Source organism: Botrytis cinerea, chromosome 5, assembly GCF_000143535.2.
Source record: "Botrytis cinerea B05.10 chromosome 5, complete sequence".
In the NCBI taxonomy this organism is placed as follows: Eukaryota; Fungi; Ascomycota; class Leotiomycetes; order Helotiales; family Sclerotiniaceae; genus Botrytis; species Botrytis cinerea.
This window is the reverse complement of record NC_037314.1, coordinates 2,206,358-2,225,283: the sequence shown is the minus strand read 5'-3', so window position 1 is coordinate 2,225,283 and position 18,926 is coordinate 2,206,358. Positions and strand designations below refer to the sequence as shown.

The 18,926-nt window shown below is 43.0% G+C and overlaps 6 protein-coding genes across 6 annotated transcripts; 3 read left to right on the top strand and 3 right to left on the bottom strand.

Moving 5' to 3' along the window:
* Positions 1 to 304: 304 nt before the first annotated feature.
* Positions 305 to 1,580, bottom strand: Bcung1. Its single transcript, XM_001559518.2, has 2 exons — positions 1,065 to 1,580; positions 305 to 990 (listed from the first exon to the last, which is right to left on the bottom strand). The coding sequence occupies exons 1-2, from the start codon at positions 1,421 to 1,423 to the stop codon at positions 420 to 422; spliced, it is 930 nt and encodes a 309-aa protein (XP_001559568.1). The 5' UTR covers positions 1,424 to 1,580; the 3' UTR covers positions 305 to 419.
* Positions 1,581 to 1,953: 373 nt separating this feature from the next.
* Positions 1,954 to 3,578, bottom strand: Bcmtm1. Its single transcript, XM_001559519.2, has 2 exons — positions 3,197 to 3,578; positions 1,954 to 3,136 (listed from the first exon to the last, which is right to left on the bottom strand). The coding sequence occupies exons 1-2, from the start codon at positions 3,420 to 3,422 to the stop codon at positions 2,007 to 2,009; spliced, it is 1,356 nt and encodes a 451-aa protein (XP_001559569.1). The 5' UTR covers positions 3,423 to 3,578; the 3' UTR covers positions 1,954 to 2,006.
* Positions 3,579 to 3,876: 298 nt separating this feature from the next.
* Bchrt3 lies at positions 3,877 to 5,601 on the top strand. The gene is made up of 2 exons (XM_024693135.1): positions 3,877 to 4,335; positions 4,391 to 5,601. Exons 1-2 carry the CDS (start codon positions 3,952 to 3,954, stop codon positions 5,558 to 5,560), a joined length of 1,554 nt encoding a protein of 517 aa, XP_024548920.1. The 5' UTR covers positions 3,877 to 3,951; the 3' UTR covers positions 5,561 to 5,601.
* Positions 5,602 to 6,433: 832 nt separating this feature from the next.
* Positions 6,434 to 7,505, top strand: BCIN_05g06430 (hypothetical protein). The gene has a single exon (XM_024693134.1). The coding sequence runs from the start codon at positions 6,505 to 6,507 to the stop codon at positions 7,387 to 7,389; it is 885 nt and encodes a 294-aa protein (XP_024548919.1). The 5' UTR covers positions 6,434 to 6,504; the 3' UTR covers positions 7,390 to 7,505.
* A 3,296-nt stretch (positions 7,506 to 10,801) lies between these two features.
* BCIN_05g06420 (hypothetical protein) lies at positions 10,802 to 11,448 on the bottom strand. The gene has a single exon (XM_024693133.1). The coding sequence runs from the start codon at positions 11,334 to 11,336 to the stop codon at positions 10,806 to 10,808; it is 531 nt and encodes a 176-aa protein (XP_024548918.1). The 5' UTR covers positions 11,337 to 11,448; the 3' UTR covers positions 10,802 to 10,805.
* Positions 11,449 to 13,444: 1,996 nt separating this feature from the next.
* Bcmsb1 lies at positions 13,445 to 17,086 on the top strand. The gene is made up of 6 exons (XM_024693132.1): positions 13,445 to 13,734; positions 13,876 to 14,018; positions 14,072 to 14,165; positions 14,217 to 14,445; positions 14,497 to 16,826; positions 16,881 to 17,086. Exons 1-6 carry the CDS (start codon positions 13,539 to 13,541, stop codon positions 16,985 to 16,987), a joined length of 3,099 nt encoding a protein of 1,032 aa, XP_024548917.1. The 5' UTR covers positions 13,445 to 13,538; the 3' UTR covers positions 16,988 to 17,086.
* The last annotated feature ends 1,840 nt before the right edge of the window (positions 17,087 to 18,926 follow it).

Genomic DNA, 18,926 nt, shown 5'->3' with positions numbered 1-18,926 from the left:
GTAAACCGGGTATCAACAGATCTTGTGGAACAATGTACCGCATGCAGAGAGAGTCATTACGAATCCCCTATGGGGTGAGAGGTATACCAATTTAGCATTCTATGTTATACAATAGAATATGTGACCTTAGCTAACCTAGATATTGAGATGGGCTAATCAATAAACTCCAATTCCCTCAATACCCTGCGCCGTCAGAGAACACAACGAACCTCCATCATCAACTTCGTAAAAAGACGGATTGGACTCGTATAGAGAAGGAAGCTCCATCATGATGGAAACCATTGCAACAATGCTTAGTACCCAATGCTCAAATCCAACTCCTTCGTACAATCCTACTTTAAAGACGAGAGCTTATCAACAGCCGAAATCGCTAGCAAATTTCCCTTTAAGGATCATCTTCCACAAAACGTTTCATCACCTCAGACACCCGCTTCAGCAGCAGGAATATCCAAACTCCAATCAATAACTGCATCTTCACCATGATGCTCAGTTAACCACTCATTCGTCTTCTTGAAATGTCCACAATCAAACCATCCCCTACTCGCACTCAAGGGACTAGGATGTACACTCATCAGAACACAATGTTTCTTTCTATCCACCTTCGCAACTCTTTTTCCGGCAGGACTTCCCCACGCCAAAAACACTACTCCTTTATTTCTCTTAAGAGCAACTGTATCTATAACTTTTTGAGTAAATCTCTCCCAGCCATGGTTTGCATGGGAATTGGCTTGGTGAGCTCGGACTGTGAGACATGTGTTGATGAGAAGGACACCACGATCTGCCCAGGGAGTAAGGAGGCCACCATTGTTTGGAGGAGGTTTGAAGTCTGGATAATCTTTCACCAGGGCTTTAAATATGTTTTTGAGTGAAGGTGGAGCGGGTGTAGGAGCGCGGACGGAGAAACAGAGGCCATGAGCTTGATTAAAGTTATGGTATGGATCTTGGCCAATAATTACAGCTTTGACGGTGTTGAAAGGTGTATGCCTTGACCTGTTCATTGTTCTGATTAGCATTTGTTACTTGAGTGCAATTGAACGGCTGGGCGAAGGTAAGGATGTAAGTACCAAGAGTAAACATCCTCCATCGGTGGAAATATCTTATCCTTTCCCTCCAATTCCTTCTTCAAAAACTTCTTCAATTCCAAAAACTCTTTTCCCACAATCTCATCTTTCAACACCGCCAACCAGCTCTCATGTAGAGTTTCAATCTCTAATTTCAACAAATCTTTCTGTTCTTCTGTTAATGTAGCCACCCATTTCTCCTTATTGAATTTGAACGCAGCTGGCGCTGGTGCCGTGGAATCTCCTTTGTTAGTTGAAGAAACGGTTTTTGGTGGGCCGAAGAACGAGGTAATTGATCCGTTTGCTTTGGGTTTTTTGGCGTCGTTGGTAGGATTGGTAGTTGCTTTGCGTTTGAGAGACATGCTGCGAATTGGAGATAAAGATCGATACCGAAAATGGAGTAGTGTAGACACTTTGATAGATGTAAGAAGTGAGTAAATGCTCGTTTGAATAGAATATACGAAAGAGACAGTGGGCTTTGTGGAATCTTGATAAATATTGGGAAAGTTTGAATTTCCCAAATCGATGATGCAAGTTTCGCGTCAGAACACCATAGGACGCGTAAAGATGGTCTACTATCTACTAGGGTACGCGGTATCAGCGCTCTCAGAGCCAAACGAAAGTCTGGGGTAAATACGGGTCGGGTCGTAGTCCTCGCTCATTCTCTCATTCTCTCCATCTCTCCATCTCTCCATCTCTCCATCTCTCCATCATCCTTTCACTAGAATCATGAATTGTCATTGCTCCTGTCTTCGGCTTTCAAACTTTGGGTATATTAATCGCACTCAAGTTATTTTAGTTTCTAGGATCTCTAATACTATACAAATTTCAAATACCCGCTCAACATCGCTATGCTTCTAAACGCTTGGTATTACAATTCCGTGTTCCTTTATGCGCCAAACCAGCCTTCCATCCGTCCAGAAGAGGGGAGAATTCATTTAATCACTAGCATCCTCGCTTTAATTCCGCCTTCTCATTCACGCTCCTGAATGCTCTCTTTCCTACTTCGTAACAGCTTATCATGATTGCGCATGCTGGAGCAACCTTGAGAGTCCTGGCGACCCATCCTTTCCATAAACCTCCCAGACCTTCTTCTTTGAAGATATGCATAAGAAACCTGGGCATGGATTGTTCTTCAGGTGCCAAAATCTTTTCGACTCCGGCAGGTGTTTTTCCTGGTTCCTGAAAGATTTGTCTACGTGTTTTTCCAACATCGAAAGGCATAGTCAAAATAGAAGCGACTGCTCCAGATGACGCCCCAGCAACGAAACTATCCAGAAATGTCGCTGAGTGGTTTTCGCGACTCTGTGATCTGGTACGTATTTGACCTCTGGAAGCATTCCGATCATATGTTCTCCCACGACCCCGCTCTCGCGCATCTGTCAAAGCCCCTCTTATAGATTCATAACCCCACCAGTAGATTCCAGAGAAAGGGACATCCCTCCAAAGTGTTAAAGTTAATCCTCGCCACAAAGATGTGTAGCCGTGAAGTGAAACCATTTCGCCGAGACTCTTCACAGTTTCCGAAAAATGTGATCCTCCAATTGCCTGACTAGCTTGCATTCTCGTTCTAAACATTTCGATCGGGCTGACAACTGCAGCGGCTATCGTCCTGGCGGATGCGCCGGCAGCGAGAGGGGCGTAATTGTCATTGAACATTCGATTGACAGGACTTTGGTTGTTGAATCGTAACCAGTCGTATCCGGTAAAGTATATTATGTTCGAAGGAACTGTCATGACCAAAGTAGGTGATAATCCTCGCCATAAAGTCGTAACCCCTTCGTTCCGCGCAATCTTTCTCATCCCATCGAACGTTGAGTTGTAGGTTTTTTTCTGTGTTTCTTCAACGGCACATCCAACACCCTCCATCGCGCTTATTCTAGGTGCAGCCATACAGCCATCGCTCGTTGTGCCGCTGGTAAAGAAAACTTCTCGACAACATGCCGTTATGCCTAGATTTGGTGGTAGTGTGCCGAAAGTTTGGGGGGAGGCCAGAGCAGCTTTTCGAATCGCTGTGAGAGGAGATTGGGAGGGTTGTGACTGTAGACGAACTCTAACAACATCTAAAGGAGTAACTATAATAGAAGTGTTAGTCCCAGTTGTTGCAGATTTCAAACGTTGGGTGGCGTAAGTACCTAGTAATGATGTTAACAGACTTCCAGACATTGCCGAGATCATTTTTTGAGATGCAGTGATCTCAATGTCGACATCATCATTATCGCCCGTCATTGCTACAGTTCCTGATTCCCCAGGTATCAGATCGTCTCCATGTATTCTGTCATGTCTTAAATGTTCGGATTCAAAAGTGGTTGGGATTTGGTCCCCCACAGATGAAGGGCGACTATCCCAAAGGCCGGACATCAAAGATTTTGTCTGAGTGGAATGACGTCGAATTGACGAGTAAGAGTGTGAGAAAGAAAATCGACTATTGACGTTGCTGAATCATGTGCGGTTGTTGTATTTGTATAACTTCAAAGCGACGGGAACAATGGCGAGAATGGGGAAATTCTACGGATCACCATGATGTAAATCGAATACCTAATGAGTAGTTCGTTTTTCTTATTTCTTAGTAGAACCGTGGAATTGAATAGACCGAAAACCTAATTCCTCTCCCGCCCTCGATCTTAGAGTTCTCCACTGATCAAAGAAAAAATTGGGAGCGATAACGGATCTTGCGGCGATAAGAGGACAGAATTATGTCAGCGGCGAGAGATAGCGACCGGAGCGTCGCGTCAGACCGAAGAATCACTAGGGAGCTACTCGTACCTAGGTAACTCTGATATCGACGCAAATACAAATATATGGCGGATGGCAAGATCTTTCCTAATACTTATCCATTTCACCTACTCTCTCCAGAACATCGCATACCTCTCCTCCTAAATTGGATAGTATGGAAGACTCGAATCCCGAATTGGAAACATTCCGCAAGCAATGGCAGGAAGAAGTAACCAGACGGTCGAATGTTGCCCAGGCACACCCGTCAAGTACTCAAGCGGCTGGGCCTTCTAGTGTGCCGCAGAGAGCCCCACGGACAAAACATGTTCATGAGAATACCAAACCTGGAGACGAGGATATCGTTGAGCCTCAAACATTACACTTTGACGGACCAAGTGGCGCCGTTGGTGCAGTGGAAGAAGATGAATTCTATCCATACGGTAAGAAGAATGTCAAGAGTGAGCCACAATCAGCTTTGGAACACTACGAAAAAGCGGTAGAGAGGGAAGGCCAAGGTAGCTTAGGAGACAGTCTTGATCTCTACCGCAAAGCATTTCGGGTGAGTTTGGTTCCAATTGCATTCAACCCACCAGACTTTTGCTGATGATCATAAGCTTGATGATCAAGTTGATCGAAAATATAAGAACAAACATTTCCCACCATCTGCCTTCCCACCGAAACCTACAAATCCAAATCCATCCAATGCATCTGCCACAGTACCCAATACCGCACACCACTCACCAGATGGACCCCCACAAACTATTAAACAATTGATAGAAAGTTTTTCGGATTTATCAATTGAACCATCGCCACCAGAGATCGAAGGGACACCGGCTCCTCCATGTCCAATTGCAGATGTACCTGATGAAATCCTAATACAAATATTTAAGGAAGTAGCAATTAGGGATGTTGCTGACCTTGCTCGAATCACGCAGGTATGCAAACGCATGGCATATCTGGTAGCAACGGGAGAACAAATCTGGAAAAGGATATGTCTTGGCTCAGAATTCGGATTCGAAGCAATGCATTATCAATGGCAAACAGAAGTTACAGGAGAGCTTCTTGAGATTGAGCCTCAGTTATGTTTGCCCTCAGAAGACTCGAGTGAGGAGTCTATTGCATCAATGCCTCTCAGTAACGATACCATCACCCATTCCCTACTCCAATCAACTTACTCTTCATCATGGAAACAAATGTTTCGCTTACGTCCCCGCATTCGTTTCAATGGCTGTTATATAAGCACCGTGAATTATATCCGACCTGGGCAAGCCTCTCCTTCGGCAGTCGCTTGGAACTCTCCAGTCCATATTGTGACTTATTACCGCTACCTTCGTTTCTACCGCGATGGCACATTAATCTCTCTTTTAACAACCACCGAGCCTAGCGAAGTCGTTCACCACTTGACAAAGGAACTTCTCGAATACCACAGGAGAAACCAATCTTCACATCTTCCCTCTTCTGTGATGAGCGACGCTCGTCATGGACGTTGGCGCTTATCCTCTATCAATGATTCTCCTTCTCCAGATGTAGATACTGAACCCTCTTCCAAAGTTGAAGGGTCAGAGGGTACATTATTTGTGGAAACAGAAGGGGTCCATGAAAAATATTTCTATAGAATGGAGCTGAAGATGACTAGTGCGGGGAAGACAGTCAAAAATAACAAATTGGCTTGGAATGGATTTTGGAATTATAATCGTCTGACGGACGACTGGGGCGAATTCACATTGAGGAACGATAAAGCTTTCTTTTGGAGTAGAGTGAAGAGTTACGGAATGGGCGCATAATATATTGAAGATGTTAAACGCATTTTTTACGATTTTCGGAATGGCGAGTTGGATGATAGAAAGACAATGACGAGATGTTGCGGTTGGTATCGAACTGAGTATCAGCTCGGAACAAGATGCTGATACTATTATGGCATAACCCCGATGAGTAATGATTATGATACTGGAGATGAATAGAATACAATATGTAAAGGAACAGAAAATGGAAAACGATATTAAGCAGGTTACGTTGGTATTGAGTCTTGTTCTGCGTGATACGTAGATTTCTGCCAAGCAAACTTGCATCTCCAGGGAGTACAATCTGCACTCATACTTGGGTAGCTATTGAACACCAGTACCAATTAATGATCAATCCTCAAGCTCTTACAAGAACCAATTCGTAACTTAAACGGCTTTACCCCATCTCATCTCCACAAGTGCACTCTCCGCCCAGAAATAACAGATTCCTCAATCTATATAACGCTTAGAACAATGGATATCGTGCCTCGTGCTTACTCTCCCTCGCTTTATTAAACGATCTTTCCGAATCATCGCCGGATAAAGGAATCACGTGTCGCTATGACTACAAACTTCCCCAAAGACCCACTAATGGCAGCGAGCATAAAAGTGGTCAAAAAGAGTCATCGGCCTCGAGAAAGATTGAACGTGTTTTAATGGCGAGCAGGTTGTCTTCCAAGTCGACTTTATTGTTGAACACTACATCCATCCACTCAATTCGATCCATTTGCTCCGCTCGTGAAGTCATCACCACCCAAGCAAGGGCCTTCTCCCTTTCCTGCACCACAACCGAGCCATTAAAAAATTTCAATCCACCACATCGACATCTGGCCTCAATCACCCGCTCTTCTCAACCCCAAATCCAATCTTCAGTCCGAAATTTCTCAGGCTCTCCACGTTCATCCTTCGCAAAGGCTTCGATCAAGAACTCTGCAAAATCAGTCAAGATGGTTAAAGCAGATGAATACATCCTTACCCTTTCCTGCCCCGATCGTCCAGGTATCGTTCATGCCGTCACGGGATTCCTCTCCCAGCACAATCTCAACATTGTTGATTCGCAACAATATGGAGATCCCACCTCCCTCCGCTTCTTCATGAGAGTGCATTTTGGTCCTCCGGCACCATCGACCTCGGAATCCTCGGCTCAGGAATTGAGTCTCGAGGAATTGAGAGGGGCGTTCGAAAGCATCGCTCAGGAAATGAGTATGGATTTCCAGCTCTCTTCTCTGGCTACCAAACCTCGAGTTCTTATCATGGTTTCCAAAATCGGTCATTGTCTTAATGATTTGCTTTTCCGTCAGAGCATCCAACAGTTGGGTATCGAAGTCCCACTTATCGTATCCAATCATCCGGATTTCGAACCGTTGGCCAATACCTACAAGATTCCTTTCCATCATCTCCCTGTGACTGCTGCGACGAAAGCAGAGCAGGAGGGTAAGATTTTGGAATTGGTCAAGGAGAATAACATCGATTTGATCGTCCTGGCGAGATACATGCAGGTTTTGAGTCCTACGCTCTGCACGGCGATGAGCGGTAAGATCATCAATATCCATCATTCTTTCCTGCCGTCGTTTAAGGGCGCGAAACCGTATCACCAGGCGTATGACCGGGGTGTGAAGATTATTGGAGCCACGGCACATTTTGTTACGAGCGATTTGGATGAGGGTCCGATTATTGAGCAGAATGTTGTGAGAGTGGGTCATGGCTTGAGTCCGAAGGAGTTGACAGTCGAGGGAAGTAATGTCGAGAGTAATGTTTTGGCGACGGCGGTGAAGTGGGTTACCGAACGGAGGGTCTTGTTGAATGGTCACAAGACGGTGGTGTTTAATTAGTGGGTGGGTTATGAGGTGGGATGTGTATATGACATGATGTGATATGAAAGGAAAATCGGTAGGAAAAGAGAGGAAAGAAATTAAAAGTCTATTTATCGCATATTTTATAAACCCCAATGTCTTATCCACATCGTTCACTCTGATATCAAAATTGCATCACCGGTGTATATTCGCATCCCTCTCTCATCTTTGTTCGTATCCTCATTACCGCAAACTAGCTAATCACTATATTGAATATAAATCTAGCTCGCTGCTGATTGGGGTATGGCAGTATTAGAGTATGTTGTTGTATTATAGTACGGTTTCTTATATCGTGGTATTCTGACATTCTGGTATTCTGGTATCGTTACTGTTGGTGATGGCATGATATTGTGAGGTGAGGTGGGTAGGTGGGTAGGCGGGTGGGGATTTGGAGGAGGGGCTGGGGATGTGAAATAAAATGGGAGGATGTGAAAGGATAATGAAAGTTTAAGGGAGATGTTGGGGAAGAGGTGATGTAGTATCACATTTATATTTTAGGGGTATTGTGATTTTGGGATTGTTTGTTTTATGGAGTGTTTGGGGGGTGGTGATTGGGGGGTTTATTGGAGGAGGAGGAGGAGGAGGATGGAGAGAGTGAAGGGGAGGAGAAGGAGGAAAAAGAAAAAAAAAAGAGAAAAAGAGGAAAAGCAATGAGAAGATAATAAAGGGGAGAGGAGAAATGAGAAAGAAGGAAGAAGGGGAGGAGAGAGAAGAGTATCTCAGTTTGAGTATTTATTAAGGTGAGTGAAGGGGAGAGGTCGAAATACAAATAAGGATGTGGATGTGAATAGAGATAGAGACAGAAATTATAGAAGATGGGGGGAGGAGTATAGAGGGAAGTGTTTCTATACTATAGTGTTTTGGGGGTTGGAGATGGAGATGGGAATGCAGATGGGTGTAGATGGGTGTTTGTTTATGTGTGTATTTATATATGGAGTTGTGAAGTTGTGGATTGGTGTTGGAGGATGAGGATGAGAGGGAGGACGGGAATGAGAGGGAAGATGAGAGGGAAGATGAAAGTGAATATACTTGTTATATAAGAATAAGTTATAATGTAGTTGTAATACATCTACCTGCATATCTACCTCTCTATCTACTCATTCACCTAATCAATATAGAAAAATACTTAAAATCTCATAACATCTTAATGTCCTAAACTAAAAGTATCATGAATTTCTCTAATTCTCGATAGTTATAATAACTTGATACCTTGACATCTTAATTCAAGATTGAAAATCAGAATCAGAATCAGAATCAGAATCAGAATCAGAATATATCAATTACTCTCTGCTTTACTTGACTTTATAGACTTTATTCGCTTCACATCAGACTACATTATATATCCTGAGTATCTAATGTCTATTCACCTACTCACTCGCCTACCTGCCTACCTACCTACTCAAGCATTTTCCCCCCTAGTGTATATTTCCTGATCTGATATATTTCCTAACAGATGTTTATATGTTATAGGATATGATATCACTTTTCTTTCCTTTCTTTCCTTTCTTTCCTTTCTTTCCTTTCTCTCCAAGATTTATTTTAAGAAATGGAAATGGATATTAGACAGGAGGGGGGAATGCATGCGCGTTGTCATTTGTATTGTGCAAGATTCGATTCTGTTTGACTTGACTTGATGCGATTTGACTCTATTGTATGAATGAATGGATGGATGGATGAATGAATAGTAAGTTATAATGGATGGAATGGGATGAGATGTGAGATATGGGATGTGAGATATGGATATAAGATAGATATGAATATAAATATAACTACATATAAGATGAATGTGAAAATCAAAGATTGAAAGAAAAAAAAGGGAAATACATAATAAGAGGATAGTAGAGCAGATAACACACACATATATATAAAGATAGAAAAGAAATAAATAGATGACTGAAAAGATCTCTAGATTTATAGAATTAGAAGATTGTAATTTATACGAGTTATCTACTCGCTTGAATTGAGGTTCTGATATATCTACTATGCGAGAAGGAGTGAGTGAGTGAGTAATCTGATATCAATCAGCTTTATTTACTTACTTGCTCTTCTTACTATCTCTCTGTGATATTATCTCTCTCTAATATTCATCCTCAATATCATCATCCTTAATATCATCCTCAATATCATCCTCAATATCATTCTCCTTAATATCATCATCCCTATTCCACTCCATTCCACTCCTCTCTCTTTGCAGAAACACACACACACACATACACACACATAATAAGAAATCACTATTACTATCACTATCCATAACTTATCCATTTTATATCTTATATATTCTATTTTCGATTTCATATTTTATATACTCATATACCTACCCATCAATCTACTTATACCTACCCATCTACCTACCTACTCATCCATACCATATCATACCACACCACACCGTATCAAATAAACAAAAAGCTTAAATAAACAAACCAAAACCTTCCTTATCATCATGACCTAGATAATTTAATAATAACTCAATACTTTATTAGTAGAATTAGAATCAGAATTAAAATTAGAATTTCACACTCACTATGGAAACTCTTTTGGGGGGGGGGGGGGGGAAGAGGGGGAGAGGTAGGTGGTCTCATGGTATGTGCATCTGCATGAAACGATGAGATTGAGATCTTTATGCTAGTTTATGCTAGTTTATGCTGTGGATTTATTATTTGTGGGTGAGTGGGTGGCTTGGTGGGTTTGGGTTTTGGGTTTTGGGTGGAAGTGGAAGTGGAAGTGGAAGTGGAAAAGTGAGTTTGGGAGGGGAGGGAGGAGAGTTTGAGGCGCGTGCGTTGGGTTGGTCGGTTGGTTGGTTGGTCAGTCTATGTGTGGCTGTGGCTGTGGCTGTGCTTGGTTTGGGAGGAGGGGAGGGAGTGGAGGAGTATTGGAATTGGAGAATATGTGTGGGGTTTTGGGGGGAGGGGAGGGAGGGGAGGAGATGATATGATGTAGTAAGTATACTTGAGTACTTGGATACTTGGGTACTTGGGTATTCGATTGTGTACTTGGTGATGGGTGACTAGGTGGGGAGAGTGAGTGAGTGAGGGAGGGAGAATTGTATGAAATGGATTGAATAGATTGAATGGATTGGGAGCTAGATGATATATATATACATAATACGAGATATGTATTGCTAGCACCTATATCTTCATAGATACGAGTAGGTGTGTGTGTGTGTGTGTGTGTGTGTGTGTGTTACGAATCAAGTTTTTGATATTGATATTGACTGATCCTAATACAACTACATACCTACTAGAAGTGGCAGGTAACGAATAAATGAGCGAGATGATGATACGAATGAATTATTACATCATCATGCTTCAAGCCAAACAATTGGATCATGCAGAGTAGATAGATAGATAGATAGATAAATCAAAAGTCGTGGAGAAAATTAAGCTTGGTTTTTATTAATATCGATGTCCCTCCCACTTACATGCGTTGGCAGATGTAGGTTGTAGGTTGTGGGTTGTGGGTTGTGGGTTGCAGGTTGTAGTGTTCTTTCTTGTGTTATTAGTACCTATTAGAGCGAAGCGAAGAAGCCCCCACGGCAGTGGCCTAGCGGAGCGATATTTCGTGTTTTGGGTTGTGGGTGTGTGTGTGTAGCTTGGGATGCGGGAGGGGAGGGGAGTTGAGTTCAGTTGGTGATGTGGTGTGGTGATGGATGGGACGAGGTGGAATTGGTGGGATGATTCGATGGAGGGGATAGATGGATGGATGAGGGGAAGGGAGGGGGTGGAATAGAAGGGAATGGATTGGGGGGATGATTCGAGGTTTGTTGCGTAGTCTTGGGTTAGACATGTATGTGGTGTGTGGTATGTGGGTGTAGTGGGTGTGGATGTTGATGTGTGGTAGGTGTGGATTTGGATATGTGGAATGGAAGACTGCATTGCATGCATGTGTGATGCGATGCAGTGCAGTAAAGACCACGAGGAGATCATAGATTTTATGAGGAACCTCACGTGGAAGGGAAATGTGATTTGGTTGAAGAGTGGGACGTAGAAGATGAGTGGTTTTGATGTAGGTGTGGATTGTATGTATGGATTGTATGTAGTTAAATGTATGTAGTTAAATGTATGTAGTTAAATATATATGTATATATATTTTCTGGAAAAGATGTTGACCATATTGAGGAATGAAGTCTTTGTATAACTACCTAATGATTATACCAACCTGTATATGTATGTACTTGCTTCAATGCATAATCAAGATTAATGAAATAATCAAACTATTCATCAACGGCCTCGTATGTTGTATATTGATGATTCTCTCGGTTATGTAAACTGTGTCAAGTTTGAATGGTGGCATTGAAATGGTACGTGTGATTTATTCTTGGTAACATATGATATCGGATTGTCATGTATGTATGTACGTACGTCTTAGTGAATAGTTACCCATCTCTCTTGACCTCTCCTCCCATTGATCACCATACCACCCACGAGAGAACGAACGGATATCTCCCGATTACTTGTATAACAATGCATCTAAAAGCAACACGAGTGAATGGCTTGATACCAGCAGCCGGCCAGACAATCAGACAGCTAGCCAGCCAGACAGCCAAGCGTACACTCCATTTCCACCAAATCTAGAGAGGATCTTTTGGGACCATGTACTGCAGAACAGACAGAGAAGACGACGAGAACAAATCGATTTTCTAGACTTTCGTGCAAGAAGCAAAACACCCATCCTCCCTCGAACAAGGCTTCAACTCCGTGTCGCACAATATCATTCACCGATGATTTTCATTGGATTGACGGTCCCAGGTCCACTACACGCAAAGCTAATCATATAAAGATGCAAAGCTAATTAAGATCCAAGGCTAATAAGATGCAGAGCTAATCAATCATAATGCTCCGTACCGGACTAGTACTAGCACCGTCCTGCGCAGCGCAGAGCAGCAGAAGATAAAATGTTCAATGCACGCATTCATTTAAGCCAATTGCCAATTACATCCAGAATCCCTCCCCCGTCCCAAGTCGACCGGTTCCAGTCCCCTCGTCCCCTGAAATTTCAATTGATAGAAACCTCCGACCTGGGCAATAGATCCCTCAGACACTCAGATATCTCTCTCGCTCGCCCAGAGTCCATCGTCCATCGTGCATCGTGCATCGTCCACAGCCCAGCTAACCCAACTCGTCCGCTAGCAAAGGAAACTGACACTACCGAACATCACACTACCTAGGCATGGCTCAGCTTGGTATCTTCCGTACGGGGGGCAGAGGGATTGTTTGGGTCAAAAAAAAAAAGGGAAAAAAGTAATAAATGAATGGGATTGGGTTGAGGATGGGATTGCGATTGCTGCTGGCACTTGCTGGGCGACTTGACCTGGCTGGATTGAGAAATCCCCTTTTAATTTTGGGTTAAGCTGCCGGATCGTCCATTTCAATTTCAAAAAATTGATTGATCGAATGGATCTGGAGAAGAGAGCATAATAGCATAACATAGCATTCATAATACCATCTCAGCCCATTCAGCTCCATTGGGACCATCCATTGATCCATCCATTGATCCATCCATACCGCACACATCATACATTTCTTCGTGTGCTACGTTTTTATATTGAATCTAGGAAGGATTGCTTTTCTTTTTTCGGCCATGAAAACAAAATATCAACTCACTAAAGAAAAACATATTTGCTGCTCTTCCTCTGCCGCCGTGCGAGAACTGTGTTGTGTGGTTCCAGAAATTAATAAGAGATAAAGTCACTCACACACTCACTCACTCATTCATTCATACCGACCTCTCTACCCAGGTACACACCGTGGAATAACATCACATTAAATCCATTCACTCATTCACTCATTCACTCACTCATTCACTCATTTATTCGCTTTTTCCCTCGTCCCTCTTCGAAACCTTTATTACACACAATCACACCAATCAATCCCAAAATCGACCCATACATCTATCTCCATCTATCCACTCACAACGTCTATCCCTCCAATTAATTTCTTATCCGAAGGAGCGCGAATCTGATACAAGACATCATATCCCATATCCCATATCCCATTCCTACCCATTATTTTTCAGAGCAACAATTTCACCCTTCGAATGTCGCATGTCCTCTTTTGTACATAACTAGGAAAGAAAGAATTTCATGATCGGCGATAGATCCATCATATACTCGACTGACTTTCGCAATCATGCCCAATTTCTTCTCAAGGTTAAAGGGCAAAGATGGCCCGACGAAAGCTTCCAAGAAGAAGGGAGAACTGGACGATGTGAATGATCAAGTGCCAGCGAAGCCCACATGGACCGATGCATGGACACGAACCACCGTCGAACCAGAAGAAATCCAGAATCTGGTGAGGGGGTGTACGGTGGAATTAAAATCAAGAGGTATGAGATCTGATTCAGAACGGGATAGCAATTTCCCCCGGGTTCGATTATGCACGAAGCCTGGGGGGGAGCGGAGGGGAGGGGAATTTACGATGGAGTGTGCCTATGTTACACAGTGCTAATTTGTGTCGGTCCTTGCAGCTTTGGATACGCCATTCCTCCTACTTCCATTCCGACCTACGTCAGATCCCAGCGCGGCGAGAACGTTCATTCGGAATTTCTTCGATAAGAGACAATTGAGTCGGGAAATGTTGGCACAAGAGTTGAGGCTGACGGAACCTATGGTGAGGTGGCAGATTGAATGTGAGAGTGGGATAGGTGACTGATCTCAAATTAGGTGCTATGCAGTGTGCTGAAATGGTGTTGGAGTCGAATGGCCGGTGGTGTCGTTTCATGGGAGGCCTATGAATTATTTAAAGTTGGAGAAAATGGTAGGCAATATTGGGATCAGAGGGAAGCAGATTGTGGCTAACTTTTGGCAGACTCGCGCTATGCCCGCGACGCTTTCATAACTTTCATACCTCTGAGCGTGGACTCGGATGCGAGAAGAGATATCATTTTTGATTTCTTCGATCTCTTATCAGCAATTGCTGCACATGGGAAAACGAATGGGTTAGCTGGTCGCAAATTATCGAGATATGCGGGATGGTGGGCTTTCGAGCATAATGATACCGGCAATGGATTCGAAGGTGGATACAAAGGATGGTCAACGTGGGTTTAAATCCTTCTGTTTGATTTATAAATGTGCTTACCATTGTTTAGTGCGGCTGATGCTGCAAGTCATCTATTCTTCGCCTATCTACGATCCCTCTCTCCTGATTCCGTCTCAGGCACAAATGGTATATCCAAATTACCCATGTCCCTACAGAAGTTGGTCCAGGAAACAGAGTACCCGCCAGAAAGACCTTCGTTATTACAACAATCGACGACAAAGGTGGTTATGATAGTAAATTCCGTTTCACCTACGCCATTTGCATTATTGAGAAGAGCAAATCACTTCCAGTACCGAGACGATGATCGCGCTCTACAACAATTCTCCGAATTTGAGGATCCGGTAAGAGCTTTGACTGATGAATGTCGTCGTGTTTTGAAATCAATCTCTTCTACAAATCAATCCCAGGTGTCTAATTCTACAGAATCTACGGGTTTGCGAGATGCCTCTTGGTCACGATTTGAGGACATTGGATTTTCGGCAGCTTTTGATGATGATATGGCGGACGATGAGAGTAACTTCTTAGGACCAAAAAAGCCAAAGCCATTCCAAGGGCTCAGATCCACTCCCGCAAATGGTGAATCTAAAGCTGGTGACAGACCAACTACTCCTTCCTGGGCGGATTTCCTTTCTTCAGGCTTTGTTGATGATGGACCAAGTAGTCCTCCGCCTTTACTATTGCCACCGGATAAGATTCTGCCACCTATCAATACTAGAGCGGGAAGTTCTCAGTCACATCAACCTCGACTTGAGTCAGGCAAAGATTTGCAACCTGGTGAGCTTGCAAGTATTACTCGATTTGACTTGGATGATTCATTCTGGTGGGTTTGGATCACTAGTTTGGCCGGCGAAGAAACGGTGGACCGAAAGGCTTCATTTGGACGATGCGCTTTGATCGAGACAATCATCAAAGGTGGTCGTTGGTTAGTAATGGAGGAAATGGTCAAAGGCGCAGCGCCAGAGCCTGAGGCGGGTGCTTACATTGCAGAGAAAAAGAGCTTTTGGGGACGGAATAAGAAGAATAAGAATAGCGCAAAGCGACGAGGATCCACAGGCAAAACCGAGATGGAGAAACCCAGCAACTTAAAACCAGGATACAATCAAAGTACTAGCGCAAGCAAGACTACCATTGGCCTCGATCAACATGCTCGAATTCAAGCAGCAGCCATTCAATTACAACAAAGACAAAAGAAGCAGGAGGAAGAGAAAGGGCTAGCAGCGCGACGTGGAAGAAACGATTTCGAGGCAACTTCTCTGAAAACGAACAGTGTGTTGACACTTCAGCCAATGCTCAAATCGGAAGCTTCTCCAGCAATGAAGTGGGCCAATAAATACGATAAAGATGCTGTTCGAGAAGCATATCTCGGTAGTAACTTTATGGGACGAGGTCTTGGAGAAGGTACTATGCAATCAGATGGAAATTCATATGACCGTCAAGCGGCTCTGTCACCCGGTCTTAGCAGCAACAGAGATCTACCCCTTACTCCATCTACTCCAACTGGACGTCATTCGCCTTTACCGCCTCTACCAGCTGGCGAAGATCAAGCTAAAGAGACGCGGGTTCCAATTTCACCAAGTAATATTCATCCACTTGAAAGGAAACCTGTTCCAATATCTCCTTTGAATCAAAATAAGCCAAGTATGGATATTCCAAGAGCTTCGATGGATCATGCGCCCTCAAGCCCGGAAATTCTGGATACACCCAACAAATTGAAGAAAAAAGAGCCCGCCCCTCCTGGTGGAATTAGAGGTATGTTTGGCAGAAAGAAGCAGACAAAGCCGGCCCCACCAAATGCTTCTCAAATGGCAATGAATGGTAAAGATGGAAGCAAACCAGAAGGAAAGAAGCACAGTCTGACTAGACGATTTTCGAGAAAGAAAAATTCACTCAAGTCACCTACTAGTGAGAAGGGAGATGGATCTGTTTCGCCAGCTCCTCCAGTTGCATCTGATGAACAGGCTCCTCTCACTCCAGTGACTCCAGCGACTCCTCGCCGTCCTTCATATGAACACTCTATTGCAGATGATCTTTCTAGAGTTGATACCGTTGATGCTCGGGAGGCTCGTCAAGAATTCTCTAAATTTGATCAAGGTCCTCTTGAAGATTTTCCAGCATTTGTTCCAGAGGCTGAATCTGAGACTCCAAGAGCAAGTGAAGATTCTGGATCACCATCAAACAATGCACGAAGTCAATATGAGGAAGCCAATGAAGAACCTCAAGAAGAGCCACTCACACAACAAATCTCCCCTCAAGATAAATGGGCACAAATCCGTAAGAATGTTGCTGAACAGAAAGCGAGAAAGAGAGAACTCGAAGAACAAGCTAGAATTGAACATCGTCCATCTACTGATAACGATGATGAAACTTCAGGTGAAGAGAGTGAGTATTCCCTTTCTAAAGTTTCTTCATAGGGTGATATACTAATGGATCCAGCAATTGAATCTCGTGTTGCACGTATTAAAGCTCGTGTAGCTGAACTTACGGGTAATATGGAGAATAATAACTCGTCCGCTCCACCTATTCGAAGAAAGCCTCTATAGATTCACTTATCTCTGTCGATACCAACACCGACGTCGATACCAGAGTCGACATTTTTGTCATAGCTCACCTACGATCAAAACATTACTCGTAAATTAACACCTCGCGCTCTCGATTGTCCTGGCTTCTATTCACATATGTTAAGAGGATTCTGACATATTCATATTCCATTGTCCAATAATTTACACTCACACACAGACGCAACTCGGGGTTTTTTTCACAATATTTCATTCAGATCTGATCTTGATTATTGCAGCGCATATAATTTGATTCGATCAATTTTGTTCGATGTCTCGGACCTTTCTTTTTTGTTGTTTATTCGCGGATTCATTCTTCTACACATTTTTTTTTGAGATACCATTCATGATTTCTGTTCTGCATTTGTGCATTTTTGCGAGTTGTTAAGTGAGGGGATGGGATTAAGTGGGGAGAGATAAAAGGCAGGGAGAATAAGAAGTAAGGCGGATATGGGAAGGGGAAAGATTGCTTATGATCTGGATCTGGATCTAGATTTGCAAAGATATGTGTGGGGGTTGGGATTGGGGTGTAGATGTGATTTGATTATGTTGTGGTTATTGGTTTTTGAGGAAGTAGATAATGGGAAGATAAATAGAGTGCTTGTGGTGTGAAGATTAAAATCAGAGGAGAGGTGAAGAGAAAATGGAAAAGGTTGATGTTTAGATACCAGTAATTGAGATTTGAGATGCAGTTAAATTTGCAGATCGCATTTGAAGTGTTTGAGTAAGAAATGAGAATGAGAATGAGACTGAGATTAAAGATTGAGTATATACCTATATATATGATTGAGAGCTGAGATGTGATGAGAATTGAGATATTTGGTTGCTTTTTTGGATGTGAGGTATGTATGGAAATTTGATGGGATGGGATGGGATGGGATATGTATATGTATATGTGAAGTTCGGAGGGGAGAAGTAAATTGAAGTGAAAGGAGAAAGTCAGTGGGTATTTGATAGAGAGAGGGAGAGAGGGGGAAAGAGAGGGAAGAGGGAAGAGGGAAGAGGGAAAGAGGGAGAAAAAAGTAAGTAAATTCAAGAGGCTCAGATTAGGAAAAATTGTAGCACTTGTTGATATATGCGAGTTTGCGAATTATTAATCATCACCATTCCCGATTTCCCCTCCCCCTCTATCTCGCATTTGATTTTCACCGAACAATATCTCATTCTCCCTAGCGCACACCCATGATGGGAAAACACATCTTTCGAGAAATGAAAGTTTGGTTGCATCACTATCTGATTCGTTGATTCATTGATTTGTGAATCTTTCTTGAGTTGATCTGATGGATAGACGGATAGACAGACAAGTAGGGAAGAAGAAGGAGAAGAAAAAAAAGAGAATTTGGAGGTAAGAAATTTAAAGAGGGTTTGGGTTTGGGTTTGGGTTTGGATTTGGGTTGGTTGGAGAATGAAATGGAGATTGGTGGGTGGATGGATGTCTGGGGGGCGGGGGCTTCTCTTTGTTTCCTTTTGGGTTAATTATGGGAGTTTGAGGGGTTGGATTTTTGGGATTGGAGATGGGAGATTGGAGATGGGAGATTGGAGATGGGAGATTGGAGATGGTTTGGGGGTTGCTGTTTATTTGTGATGTTGGTAGAGATTGGATTTGGATTGGATTGGATTGGATTGGATTGGGATGGGATGATGAGGGAGTGTTGAGGGGGGGACTCGTGGATTTGTGTGGGTAAGCGAGGTTATACTGACTGTATTATATTATATGATACTATACTTCTTGAAGCTAGATACTTTGGTACTTTGGTCTGGTGTGTTGGTTTTATGTGTTGTGTGTTGTGTATTGTGGAAAGATTGAATATGTTTGTTTGTATATGTGTGTGTATGTATGTATGCATGTATGTTGTGGCTTTTGCTTTTGCTTTTGTGCTTGAAGCTTGGAGTTTGGAAGATGTTTTTGGTTGTTTAGGTAGTT